This window comes from Haemaphysalis longicornis, unplaced genomic scaffold, assembly GCF_048455015.1.
Source record: "Haemaphysalis longicornis isolate Haplotype H1 unplaced genomic scaffold, Haemaphysalis longicornis Haplotype H1 scaffold_5, whole genome shotgun sequence".
NCBI lineage: Eukaryota > Metazoa > Arthropoda > Arachnida > Ixodida > Ixodidae > Haemaphysalis > Haemaphysalis longicornis.
This window is the reverse complement of record NW_027526385.1, coordinates 169,449,574-169,463,623: the sequence shown is the minus strand read 5'-3', so window position 1 is coordinate 169,463,623 and position 14,050 is coordinate 169,449,574. Positions and strand designations below refer to the sequence as shown.

Below are 14,050 nucleotides of genomic sequence, written 5' to 3'. Positions count from 1 at the left end.
TCAGCCAGCCAGACAATCATTTAAGGGTATGAATTGCTTTAAAGTGTAAGAGTAGGTAGCCGCCAAATAAAGCAAAAATGCAAAAAGGGGCCCACCTTTTCTTAATCATAGACTTCAATGCGACCAGTTATTGGTATAACTGTAGCGGCTAGTTGCTAAGAGATGCTATGTGATGTATCAAAAACCAGATAATTTCGTAATCGCTAGTTGTGTCATTCGTATGGGTAAACGTTGAGACTGCCTTCCCACATCACACAATAAGAAAACGCTTCATTCCCGCAAAGGAGAACGGCTGAGAGGAAACGGACACAGAAGGGGACATGCATTTCATGCGCTTCTGTCTCTGTTTGGTTGAAAGGAAAATTCATTTCTCAAGTTGTACAAATATATTAGAGGCTCGTGCGTTTTACGCTGAAGTGACTGGTATTCTATAGCCGTATTTATATAGATTTTTTAAGGAGACGAATACGCTGCAGTGGCCGCCAGAGCAGGCGGGTACAGCGTGGTCAGCGTTGCTGGCTTCCCACGAAGCTCTTCACCATCGTTACCCACGTGAAAAGCAGAGACGGAGAAAGAGCATTCCTGTGGATCAGTCGGCAAGCCTGTAAAAAACAAAATAATGTAGCATTAGCAGGCGAGGCACTTCTAACGTCAGAAATAAAAGGTTTTTCCAGTTATCACGAAATGCCCTCTTTCAAATACTTTACGGCAACTCTCGAACAGGCATCCTTATCAGGTATCAACATTGGTAATGCACGGGTAGTATTCAACGAATAAAATAATTGTTATGAACATAATAAATATTTGTCGCAACGATATTTTTGCGCGATATTCTGCAGTATACAAGTGCATCCTTCTTCTCGCGCTCAAAGTTCTGGATTCAGAGTTTGAAGGCATGCTGACCAAGGAAACGAGGTTTACTCTTTAGGATATAGGCGTAAGACGTTTCCAAACATTACACTTTAATGTGCAATGCTCTCCGAAATCTTCGTGGCATTGTTTTAACCTTGTTCTTATATTCCTCTTTAATCATTTAGGGCCAATCCCGATTCTTACGACAGCGCCAGAAATTTTTTTCATGTTAATGGCGACTAGTCTGACTACCTCCGGTGAATTCAGGAGTTCGGTGCTCTTAACTGCGGTTCAATTCGCTGATTTTAACAATACAGCTCTATAGGCTGTTAGTTCAACCGTGAGCATCCCTAGAAAGCTATCATCATCGGCGGAGTGAAGAGGGTGGAAAGGCGGGACCAAGAAGTCTGAGGGATGAGGGCGAGGAGGTAAGGAGGCCGCGAGCAGTTGTTGGGAGTGCGGGAGGTCCCTGTTGGGACGTCCCTGGAGTTGAACCCTGCACTTTTACGCCATGAAATCCGATAACTAACCAGTGGGCCAGAAGCGCCCGGAGCCAGCCGGATCCATCTTCCAGAACACTCTGCCTAGCGTTTGTGGCGTGATCTTTCGCGTGCTGTTCTAGTCGCCGCTACTCGTCTGGTCGTGTTTTCTGTGCGTAGCACAGGCAACAAGGTCGCACCACAGACCGATAGTTCACGAAGCCGGTTACGTGGAATCCAGCTTGTGCTAATACGGTTCACTTTGGGAGAGATGTTAAAGCCTGTGGACGAACCAATCCGGGCCTGCTAGTCATGGAGAACTTTCAGATGTAATTTCGGAAATCCTTGTGAAGCACCACAGACGGGTCTCCGACGAAAGGAGAGAGGCCCCCACCTTTGCTGTTAATTCAGCCTTGCACCAGTAGAGCAAGCTGTGCTGAATTTTAGATGCAAAGCATCCCTTGCTTGGGGCTATGTCCATCCGTCGGCGTCCGTCCGCACCTCTCCCCCTTTTCCTACAAGCTGTGCGATAACGCCGCTCTCCTTCACTCCCTCTCAACACGCCAGCTGTGCGATGGGCACCCCCCCTTCTCCCCACCAGCTGTGCGATAACGCCACTCTCCTCTCCCCCTCTCCCCACCAGCTTTGCGATAGCGTGCGCGCTGCTCCTCTTCTTCTCCTCTCCGTGCACCTCTCCAACAGTTGCTGCTTGTCCGATGAACTGAATGGACGCCAACAATTCTGTCAGCGAACTGGCAAAAGTGAAGCCGCTTCGAAACGCCCGCGTCGAGCAGCGGATACCACACTGCGAGAAAGCGAAGCCCCTTCGGCACGCCTGCGTCTCCAAGTGGATCCGGATGCGGTTCGCCAACGAGAAGCCGCTTCGAAACGCCAGCGTCGCCAAGCTGATCCGGATGCCACTTGTCAACGCGACTGCGCCGCGAAAGCGGTCGCGCGAGTGACGGGGGGGTTGGGAACTCCGAGATGCTTTGCATCACCACACAGTTCCCGTCGGGGAAATGGTGTAATTTTTTCTAATTTACATTTTGAATTCACGCAAAGGAGGGAGCGTTTCTATACGTTTATTTCATAGCCTTTCCTTAGGTTTTAGAAAATTATATTAGAAGTGACCAGGCCACTTTAAACGTTACCGTTGACGCTACTTTAAAATTTGTGATAATCGGGAATGTAGGTTTACTTCAAAAAACAATGGTCACGCGTATTACAAACACAAATGTTTGTAAATTACCAATCGCGGGGTGTTTTCATGGAGATCAGACAGGAGTGTTCGATCGCGTCGTTAATATTGACAATTCCATATACAACTCCTGGTGCAGAGGCCGAAACATATCTGTAGGTACTTTGCGGAAAAGAAATGCTCCCTTCCTCAAAAAAATTCACTGAATTGACTCGGATCTTTGGCTCGTTGAGCGGGTCGGGGAAAATTTGAAACTTCTACCATTGTACTAAAAACTACTGCGGCGATCGCCATAGCTCTTGTTATGTAAAGGATTTGCCTAGTCTATAATGATTTACCGTATTCGTGTATGGCGTGCAGAGCGAAGTGTTTTTTTACAAAACTTCCTACATTGAAAAAGTATTGAAAATTGCAAAACTGTAGGGCCGTTTTCTTTTGCAACTGAACAAGCTTGGACGTTGAAATAATTTAGTTGTATTATGGTATTCTCTTTCAATCTTTGTGCTAAGTTTAATTTACGCGGTGAGAAAGGTTGTGTTTCAAAAAGTACTCCTACTGCAGCCAGGTAACGCATTTTGCTATATTTTCGGTCCATTCAAAAGTTATAAAAAGGGGTATAGGAAAAAGCTGTCCGCGCCTTGCTCTAGATAAGGCCTGTCAACACCAGGTTGGCACTAGCGTCACGACACAGGCCAAGCGCTCAATAAGTGCAGGTTTCCCCTAAGAAATCATTGCCAGTGTGACTGAGAGCCTTGTCGCCAAAATAAAAGGCGCCAGACACAATGCTGAGGGAGATGATCCGTCCAAAAGAGTGAGACTTACATCCACCAGCTCTCGCATCACCTCAAAAAGGTGGAGGGAAAACGCGGAGTGCCCGTTGTGTTTTCGGCTCCCTACAAGTTGGTGAAAATGTGCCACAAGGTGAACAATGAAACGAAACCTGAGTGCTCGAAGAAGCAGTCCACGCGCTTTCTGCCAAGCAATACTGGTGTAGTTTATTGCACTCCGCTGGACTGCCGTGTATGTTACATTGGTCAGACGGGGCGATGCCTGAATGACAGGCTCAGAGAGCATCGCCCAGCAGTATTGGCTGTAATGAGATGGGGGCACTTGGCCGACCATTGTCGCAGGTGCAAATTTACTCAAGAATTAAAAAAACACAGGTCCTGTACAGGGCACGCTCCCAACGTGAACGTGAAATCTGTGAGGCTTATTCTATCCATCAAGAAGGCGACGAGTGTATCAGCACCCCTTCCCTGGCATTGCCCACTAACGAACTGAGGTTCTTGCTGCAAAGATTAACCCGCCCACGTGTTGATTAATAAGTGTCCCTTTCTCTCTCTTTCTCTCTCTCTCTCTTTCACCTGCGCGTGCGCCGCTGTTATGGTGTGTATGTGCATTTTCTAATAAATCCAGTTCATGTGTAGCGTTCGTCCTCTGTTTTTCTTACTCGTGTGGTCCGTCTTTTGCGCTAGTAAAATGCCCCCATTATCGTCTAACCAACTAGCCCAACTTTCTGTCCTTAAGTCAGAAGATTATAAACTCAATGTAGAGCGCGAAATGTCCGTTACAAAAAGACAAACATTCAAAAAACATTGCGGTAAGCATGCTTTGTTGAAATGGAATGTGTATCGAGTAAATCGCACCTAAATCTCGTGTTGAAGCTTTACGTTCATAGCAAAAGTTTGGTCTTCTACGTAATTATCCACTTGTTGCTTCTCAACCACCCAGTTCGAGACCTGGCCTTTTGAGAGCGAAGCCCTTAGCAAATCGCAGTTTTTTTGTGTCCGCAGTTAAAAATACCAAGAAATTATCGAGTGCGTGCACATGAGCGCGGCCCTCGCGCCAACCACCGGCAGTAACCCAAACCAAGAAAATGCCTAGCGCTCATGTGTGCCTGCCTTGTGACGACTGCCCATCATCCCTTTCGCACTTTTGTAAAGCGAAGCATTCCCACTTAGGGAAAGGGGTCAGGATAATGACGACCGCCCAGCAGTTAAACAAAACAAGAAAATGCCCATCGCTCCTGTGCGCGTGCGTCTCGGCGAGCGCCCAACATACCAGACACACGTGTGTCAAGCAAAACATACCCACTTAGGGAGATCGGTCACAAAAACTGCTTTCGCCGCAATCGTGGCAGCACTTGCTCGGAACGAGAAAGACACGTCATAGCGTACGCCCCTCAAAGCTCACGTCCAGTGAATATCACTTCCGAAAAAGTGAAAAAAGCTAACGCCTACAGCAACAACGATGGAGTAAAAGTCGTTGCGGCAGTGAAGTGGTAGCTAATCGGCTGCAATCGTGGACTTATACCGTCGTGATGGTCGGGAAGGTTGCGTACAGCTTCACTACGTTCAAGTCCTGTGCGTAAGTGTGAACTTCCTTCATTTTTTTTTAACCGCTCGGCTTTAAAATATTGCGGTAACATTTCGAATAAAACACAAAATAGCGATGGAGTGATACAAGAATGTCTTCAATGAACCAAGACTGTAAAATATGATCTTGTTCGAAATACATGCATAATATGTGTCTGATCTGGTGCTCGCGCTCTTTTCAAACTTCACAAATAACACCAGTGTGCCATTGTACGTTAATTTAAAATTTCAGTCTACGTGAACTGGTTCCTGAGGATCTCTGTGGTATCACCGAAGAGGCCATAGGTCCTTACTGTCGTTCGTTTCACCATGAAGGAGGAGGGCCGTAAGGCTGATCGAATAGCCAATGGCGGGTTATCGGCCACGAAAACGTTTCAGATGCTAACAGTTTCAGGGTGCCAGCCCTCTAGTCACTTTAAATACAGTAGAGGATGTACGTGCTGGGTTCTCGGCTCTACGGGATCTTTGGTTTCAATATCGAGATCTTTCTTGCTACGGAAGTAACGTCTGGAGACATTTTTTTCACTATGCAGCTACAATAATCAGCACAAAGTGCGCGATCCTCACTACTTTTGGGCCTTTGAGCCTCCTGGTGCTTGTCGATGAGAGTGAATCACAGGAGGTGATGAACAAGCAGAAAGAGTTCCTAGCTTGGTCGGTGCTTTCAAGCCGCCTCCTGCTATCGTTCACGTAGGCTAAGGCAACGCTTATATGTTTTGTTTCATACTTTTAATTTTACTGGGAAGCATTGGGTCATATAGTACTAAAATTAGGCAGGAAGTTCAACCGACATCCATCAGTACTTATTTATTTAGTGCGGAACGCTTCCCCTGGCGCTGTAAGATATGCTCAGCTCTGGCAGAGCCCATGCTACCCGGTCGCTCCTGAGATTTCCGGATCTCATGTTATGATGTCTGTATGTGCGAGTAGGCCTGCACAGCGTGCACGCGAAAACATTGAGTAGAGCATGAAAAGATGCATCCAGAAGAGCGAGTGCGTTTGCTTGACCGATCGACTTGGGGTGCTTTGCTAAAACTTGTTAAAAGCTCGGTACTTTGTTCACGCGTCATTTTAACAAAGCATGGTGACCGCAATTATTATATAACGATTCCATGTTTGTAACGATCATTTCTCGCCCAAAATTGCAGTCCTAGGCATCTTACAAACCACTCGAGTATTTCACCGCAATTCTGCCAACTAGGCCGTATTTGTTTTTTTGTAGACGCAAAAGAACAAAAACAGTGCAAGATGGTCTTATGTAGGTGATAGAGGGCAACCTTGGAATTAAGTTTTGAAAGTTTTGAAGGAATCAGAGATCGCCCTTTTTTATTTGGCTTTCAAAATATACGAAAATGCGTTATCTAGCTGCAGTACAGGGCTTTTTCGAACTATAACCGTCTTGACCGCAGAAAAACTAAAATTTCCACGAAGATTGAAAAAGAATAGAAGAATAAAAATAAAACTTTTGAACTCCCTAGCTCTGTTATTTGGGATAAAATCGGCCCTACATTTACACTATATTAAAAAAAATTAATTCAAGAATTTTACTTTAAAAGCTTGCCCTGCAAGCCAAACACAAGTACGGTAAATCATTTGAGGGTAGTGTTCTGCCCGAGCGCCTGGCCCAAAGGCGTTGCACGAGGCGACGCGCCGACAGCCAGGCTGAGTCACGCCTCTCCCTTTCGTCGCTGCGGCGCGGCCGAATCCCGCTTCTCAGAACGCTGCGGCGCGGCCGGATCCCGCATCCCGGAACGCTGCGGCGCGGCCGAATCCCGCATCTGAGAACGACCAAACAAGGGCATGTCGCTACGGCCGAAGGCAAAGTCACGGAGACGGCGGGGGCATCGGCCTCCCTTTCCCCATTGGCGGCGCATCTGACTCACCGCTTCGCTACCATTCGTCGGAATTCAAACTTCAGGCAGCGAGAGCCCTGATTGGAGCTTTTCGAACTTCTTGGGGCCACAACGAACTTCCCGGGCTATAAAAGAAGCCCGGAGGCTCTCATCGTCGGCATTCCTCGGCGGCTTCTCTCCGGCACCAGTCTCTTCGGAAGCACCGAGTGAAAAGGGTGCTGTCCCTTTGTGCGAGTCATGTAACGTTTGCTTACCCCGTACATACTGTATATAAATGTTACTTCAAGTTTTCGTCGGCTCGAGAACTTCTTCGCTCGGCTCTGCGCCGCGTCGATAGCGGACGGAGCAAGGCAACGTCGCTACACCGGTGACTGCCCTCGAATGGCCAGTCGCAACACTGGAGGCGGCGGTGAGAGGGCCCAGTTCCTAACCTCGGTGACCGAGTCGGGATGGCTGATTCCCAACATCGGTGACGAGCTGGATGCGAGTCACAACCTTGGCGACCGCCCTGGGATGCTCATTCGCAACAGTAGTACCAGCGGTGGGATAGTCATCCCCAACAGTGGTGGCAGCGGTGGGATAGTCATTCCCAACAGTGGATGGCAGCTGCAGGATCGACCGGCAACGGCTACTACCTGGTGTGGTAAGCGCTCAACGTTTTCTCTCAGTTCACCAGACTTCTGTAGAACAGGTTATAGTAGTTTAGAGAAGGGCTGTGTAAAGCACTGTACATAGCTTTGATTGTTTCATGCCTAGAGAGTGTGTTGAAACCAGAGCTAGTGCCGAGAGGTAAACAAAGGAGCGTAGAGAATTACTTGCGCGTGCCTTACTAGTAGCGCGATAGTATAGGAACGGCAAGGGAATTCTAACGTGGGTAAGCAGCAAGAGGCCAGTGCAAACGATGGAGGACCGTAAAGTGAAGGAACTCATCGAAATTTGCGAGGAGCTGTGCCTTGACTTAGGCCGTGCGAAACGGAAGCATGCGATCCTTGAGATCATGCGGAAGGAGAACGTAACCGCTGAGGAAGTCAATGAGGCCAGGGCTGAAATCAAAGAGCGCCGTGAGCGCGAGGAAGCCGAAAAGAAAGAGCACCGTGAGCGCAAGGAGGCGGAAACACAGGAACGCAGGGAGGAAGCCGAAAGACAGGAACGCAGGGAGGAAGCCGAAAGGCAGGAACGGGAAGCCGTAAGGGAGCTCGAGTGGCTCGAGTTGATGAGGCTAGAGTCGCAGCTCCGGCAGGGTTCGCCGGCGCCTAACATGACTTGTCCAACGGTTCAGGCGGGCGGTCCGAGAAGTCAGGACCAACTGCCGCCGTTCGTTGTGGAGAGGTGAGGGCCGGAAGACGGAGCGTCCAAGGCCAAACGAGAAGCGACCGCACTCGTATTCTTGGACAGAGAAGCCAGCCAGGAAGGCGACAACGGCGCGGAGGCAGACAAGCCGCTTCGAAATAAAGATTTCGAAACGCGCGCACAGTCCGCGAGCAGTGGCCATTGCATGGCACAGGGCATGGTACTTTCGAGTTCGCAAGCGGGGAGGCTCTCGGAGAATGTTGACTCTGCCCCAGCGAGCGAGAGGCGAAAGGACGCCGAGAAGCTTAGCCCGAACTACGAGCCGACCGAAAACTGTCGCGGTAGGCTAGTGGAACCGCCAGCAACAGGACGGGGTTGCGCGAAATCCTTCAGTGGAGAAACGGAGCCGGGCGAGACGAACGATACGTTGTCACCGGTTTCTGATGAGCGGTTACGCGAAGACGAGCTCAAGGTCGAAGCGCTACCGACAGGGCCGACAGAGAAATCCGGTGAGCTCGTAGCGAATGAAGCTGACAGAGACTGTACCGCCGTCTCGGAGAACAATAGCGTACCCAAAGTAGATAATGCACTTTCTAAGACGTCCGATAGAGGGCCGTGCGGGTCCGCTGATGGTGTTCATGTGTCGGTCTCGGGTTCAACGATCTCGGCAGAACGCTCAGAATCAGAGGAGGCCTCAGAGACGGCTTCCAACACGATCGCGCACAGTGCGCAAGATAGCGAGGTTTCGCGGCAAACCTTGGACAGCGAGGCTAGCCAGACGAGGCCGCTAGAGCCCCCGGAAACCGGAAGCGTTCCGTCGGGTGCGAGCTCTAACTCTGGCGATGTTGTGGCTAAGCCTGGGAGCGGGACACGAGAGACGAGCGAGCAAAGAAGGCCGAGCGGCGAGCGTCCGGAAAGCTTTGGCAGCAGCTTAGTGGAGCCGCCGACGGCCGAAGCGGGTTGCGTCATCCCCACCGGCGGGGAAACCCAGGTGGCCGAGTGTTGCGAGGCTGACTCGATGTTGTCCCCAGTTTATGATGGCTTGCTTGAAAGCAAGGTGGGGCACTTTCACCTGCATTCCAACCCAGTGGAGCAAAGGTCCCCAGGGCGAAAGCGAACGTTCAGAGCTTTCTGCTTTGAGCGGAAACGCGATTGAGAGGCATGCGTGCCTGCTGCTATGTTAGCCTTGAAGTCAGCTCCGCGCGAGATTACGGGCGTCGGCTTTGCGAGGCTTGTATATGACCGGGGAAAGAGAACGCGTTTCGAATGGCGAAACTATCTTGTTGGGAAGAGCTACTTGTAACGCTGCGTTCTTTGTTTCCCCTTTCGGACAGTCCGTCCCGTCATGTTGCGTTTCGGTCTCAAACGCGCGCCGTGTGGCCTCTTGAGTCCAAACTAATGGATCGGTGTTTCGTGGCCTGTGAGAGTACGCGCTGAGTAGGAGCAAGTAGAGCACTTACGAGTCGTCCTGAGCAGGCTCAAAGAAGCAGACCTACCAATCAAACCATCGAAGTGTCACGTAGGTTGCGCCGAAGTGACGTAACTAAAGCATGTGGCGGTGGTAGCGCGGCCGACGCAGACCGTCCGAAATTGAAGTAGGCGTAGTCGTGAACTATCGCCGACCAACGACTACGTCAGAGATAAGGAGTTTTTCGGGTTTCACTGGATAGGGCTAGACTTAAGTGAAAGATTACTCCACACTGGCTAGTCCGTTAGTGATGATCTTAGAACGACTGTGCCAGTGAAGGTGAAATGGGGCACAAAGTAGGAGGACGCGTTTTGAGCGCTGAAACGAGTTTTGCGCGAGGAGCCAGTTCTAACGGTTCCCGACTTTTCGAAAGGTCCGTTATTCAGTGCGATCGAGCGATCGTGGCATGGAAGCTTTACTATGCCAAGAGGATGCGACGACCAGTTTTGTACTTCAGCCGCAAGCTAACTTGCAGGAAAGAGGCTTACAGTACATCCGGAAACGAATGTGGCTGCAACGTGTCGGTAGTGCAGAAGTTGCGTGCTATGTAACCGGAAACGCTAACTCAGACGCACTAAGCCGTGCGTTCTAAGTAAGGCTGCGTTCGTCCTCCCCGAGTCTTTCGTTTCGCTTCTTTCGTTTCGCATCGTAGCAGGTATATGGGAGCAAAATTATTGCCCTCATTTGCTGCCTCAGTTGATTATTTCCGCACCGCGTGATTTCAAGTAATCAACCTTAGTTATCATTTAATGTTGTGTGTTACGTTTGACACTTAGTGTGAGTTCTTCTTTTAGGAGTTTTACGTCCCGCATGGGTCTCTTGGTGTAGGGGTCCAAATTTGGGATAGACACTAAGCTAGGAGAGTTTGTCACGTTTTAGAGTCTGGTGTTCTGACAGAGGACAGAGGGTGCTTGCTTGCGCTGGGTGTTGCCTGTTGTCGGTCGGTTCTCTGCAAGCTCCAGAACGATGAGCAACCGGTGCTGAGGACAGACCGGAAGAGCCGCACGAAGCTGGTCGAGACACCTGGGCAGCATGGCGAGGTACCTGTGATCCGGACCTGGCAGGTGGTACCTGTTCAAGGAGAGGAACATGGTGGAGCCGCCCTTTCCTGGGGCACTGGAGGTGGACCTGGACGAGCCTGGCGAACGAGCGAGCCCAGCATCCGAGCCACTTGGAAGCAGCTCGTCTTCACGGCGCATTGTTTGGCGGGGGGGGTGCTGTTGTGCCAGAGCGCCTGGCCCAAAGGCGTTGCACGAGGAAACGCGCCGACAGCGAGGCTGAGTCACGCCTCTCCCTTTCGTCGCTGCGGCGCGGCCGAATCCCGCATCTTAGAACGCTGCGGCGCGGCCGAATCCCGCATCCCGAAACGCTGCCGCGCGGCCGAATCCCGCATCAGACAACGACCAAACAAGGGCATGTCGCGCTACGGCCGGAGGCGAGGTCACGGAGACGGCGGGGGCATCGGCCTCCCTTTCCCCATTGGCGGCGCATCTGACTCACCGCTTCGCTACCATTCGTCGGAATTCAAACTTCAGGCAGCGAGAGCCCTGATTGGAGCTTTTCGAACTTCTTGGGGCCACAACGAACTTCCCGGGCTATAAAAGAAGCCCGGAGGCTCTCATCGTCGGCATTCCTCGGCGGCTTCTCTCCGGCACCAGTCTCTTCGGAAGCACCGAGTGAAAAGGGTGATGTCGCCTTTGTGCGAGTCATGTAACGTTTGCTTACCCTGTACATACTGTATATAAATGTTACTTCAAGTTTTCGTCGGCTCGAGAACTTCTTTTGCTCGGCTCTGCGCCGCGTCGATAGCGCACGGAGCAAGGCAACGTCGCTACACCGGTGACTGTGCTCGGATGGCCAGTCGCAACAGTGGAGGCGGCGGTGACATGGCCCAGTTCCTAACCTCGGTGACAGCGTCGGGATGGCTGATTCCCAACATCGGTGACGAGCTGGAGGCGAGTCACAACTTTGGCGACCGCCCTGGGATGCTCATTCGCAACAGTAGTACCAGCGGTGGGATCGTCATTCCCAACAGTGGTGGCAGCGGTGGGATCGTCATTCCCAACAGTGGTGGCAGCGGTGGGATGCTCATTCCCAACAGTAGGCAAATTTTTTACATAAGACGACCTAGTTCGATACCGTAGTAGTTGTTGTTTTGCAGTGGTAGAAGTTTCAAATTTTCAGCAAGGTGATAAAAGGACCCGTGACCCGATTCTTCGACTTCTGGGATTTTTTTCATCAATAAAGTTAAGGTATTTTGTGTCCTATGCACAAAGATATATATATATATATATATATATATATATATATATATATATATATATATATATATATAGAGAGAGAGAGAGAGAGAGAGAGAGAAAGAAATAGGAAATTAGGATTGGCAGTCAAGAAAATCTCGGAAAGCAAAGGGGAGACGGTAGTAGATCATAGAAACAGCTGAAGAAATTTTTGAGACGGAAAGAAACTGGGGAAAAAAGGTATATATATATATGTGTATATTTATATATATATAGATATATATAAATATATATAAAATATATATATATATATATATATATATATATATATATATATATATATATATATATATATATATATATATATATATATAGCGAATCAGAATAGGAAATGAGGGGCTCGTTGAAAATAACACAGAAATAAGGGTTGGCAGTCAAGAAAACCTCGGAAAGCAAAGGGGAGGATGTGGTAGATCATTGAAACAGATTAAGAATTTGGAAAGAAAGAAAGAAAGTGAAGAAAAAATGCCCGCCAGGTGGGATCCGAACCCACGACCTCCAGAATCGCACCAGACCGGTATTCTGGAGGTCGTGGGTTCGGATCCCACCTGGCGGGCATTTTTTCTTCACTTTCTTTCTTTCTTTCCAAATTCTTAATCTGTTTCAATGATCTACCATATCCTCCCCTTTGCTTTCCGAGGTTTTCTTGACTGCCAACCCTTATTTCTTTGTTATATATATATATATATATATATATATATATATATATATATATATATATATATAGAGAGAGAGAGAGAGAGAGAGAGAGAGAGAGATCTTGAGGTTCCATGGGCCAGTATAAAAATAGTGAAAGAAGTCGACTGACCCGTTTCCCGTTTTTGTTGCGAACAGTTTCGGAGTTTGAAACTCCTTCTTTAGGGCTGTATTTTAATTTCTCACATTGCGTTTTTATACAAAAACTTCTGTGAGGGAGGGTTACTTCCCTCATCCCGGCAGGAGAGGTCGCGGGTGAGGGGTGTTTCAAACAGTTTGAGCAAGTGAGGCATTCCGATTGGCTAGAAAGGTGGAAGGTGAGGGAAGGGGAAAGAACACGGACGGAAAGGCAGCACGAAAACACGTAACAAGAGGCACACAAGCAAACACAAGATCAAAAACAAGAGTGAGTCCTGCGCGCTCCGCAAATGGTGTAAAAGTAGTCAGCGGGAAAAGAAAAGGGGAAAAAAAGAAAAAAAAGAGAGAGGGGGATGAAGGGACACGGACATAAGATGGCGGCACAGGCATGGATCTTCGATTCGGTCAAACTCCCAAGCCCGCATGCATGCACGGCCCGCCCAGTCGACGCATGGTCCCCGCGCCATACTCGGAATGGCGCCATACTCCCCGCCCCATACTCGCCATACTCGCAAGAAGGAAAAAAGGAAACCCCGCTTTAGGGACGAAGTCAAGCAAAACAAACGGGGAAAACGCCCTCCCCCCCCTTCCCCGCCCGTTCGGCAACCACCACCAGACTAATCAGTGACCTTGAACAGCTGTGAGCGCGCTCCGCGCGCCCGCCGACGCACAGCGGCCTGAATTATGACCGCCGCACCACTGACAGACAAACGGCCGAAGAATGCGCCGCAAATGAAACCAAATCCCAGTGTGACTTGTTCCGCGGCTCGCTGTCCGCGTAGCAAAGCTTGGCTGCACCACTCGGTTTCGTCGAAGCGGCGCCAAGACGAGAGCTTCTGTAGGTTAACCAGTAGTAAAACAAAACCGAAAATGGGACAGAAAATTCCGAGTATGGCGCGGGGACCATGCGTCGACTGGGCGAGCCGTGCATGCATGCGGCCTTGGGAGTTTGACCGAATCGAAGATCCATGCCTGTGCCGCCATCTTATGTCCGGCTCCCTTCATCCCACCCCCCTTTTTTTCTTTTTTTCCCCTTTTCTTTTCCCGCTGACTACTTTTACACCATTTGCAGAGCGCGCAGGACTGTTGTTTTTGATCTTGCGTTTGCTTGTGTGCCTCTTGTTACGTGTTTTCGTGCTGCCTTTCCGTCCGTGTTCTTTCCCCTTCCCTCACCTTCCACCTTTCTAGCGAATCGGAATGCCTCACTTGCTCAAACTGTGTGAAACACCCCTCACCCGCGACCTCTCTTGCAGGGATGAGGGAAGTAACCCTCCCTCACAGAAGTTTTTGTATACAGACGCAATGTGAGAAATAAAAATACAGCCCTGAAGAAGGAGTTTCTAACTCCGAAACTGTTGCCAACAAAAACGGGAAACGTGTCAGTCGACTTCTTTCACTATT

The 14,050-nt window shown here is 49.6% G+C and overlaps 1 protein-coding gene across 1 annotated transcript in view; it reads right to left on the bottom strand.

Moving 5' to 3' along the window:
• Positions 1–375: 375 nt before the first annotated feature.
• Positions 376–14,050, bottom strand: part of LOC144139994 (phosphatidylinositol phosphatase PTPRQ-like) — a 42,220-nt gene continuing 28,545 nt past the window's right edge. The window contains exon 4 of the mRNA XM_077672211.1: positions 376–602. Coding sequence (XP_077528337.1) covers positions 454–602 — 149 coding nt within the window. The 3' untranslated portion in view covers positions 376–453. The remainder of the gene's footprint in view (positions 603–14,050) is intronic.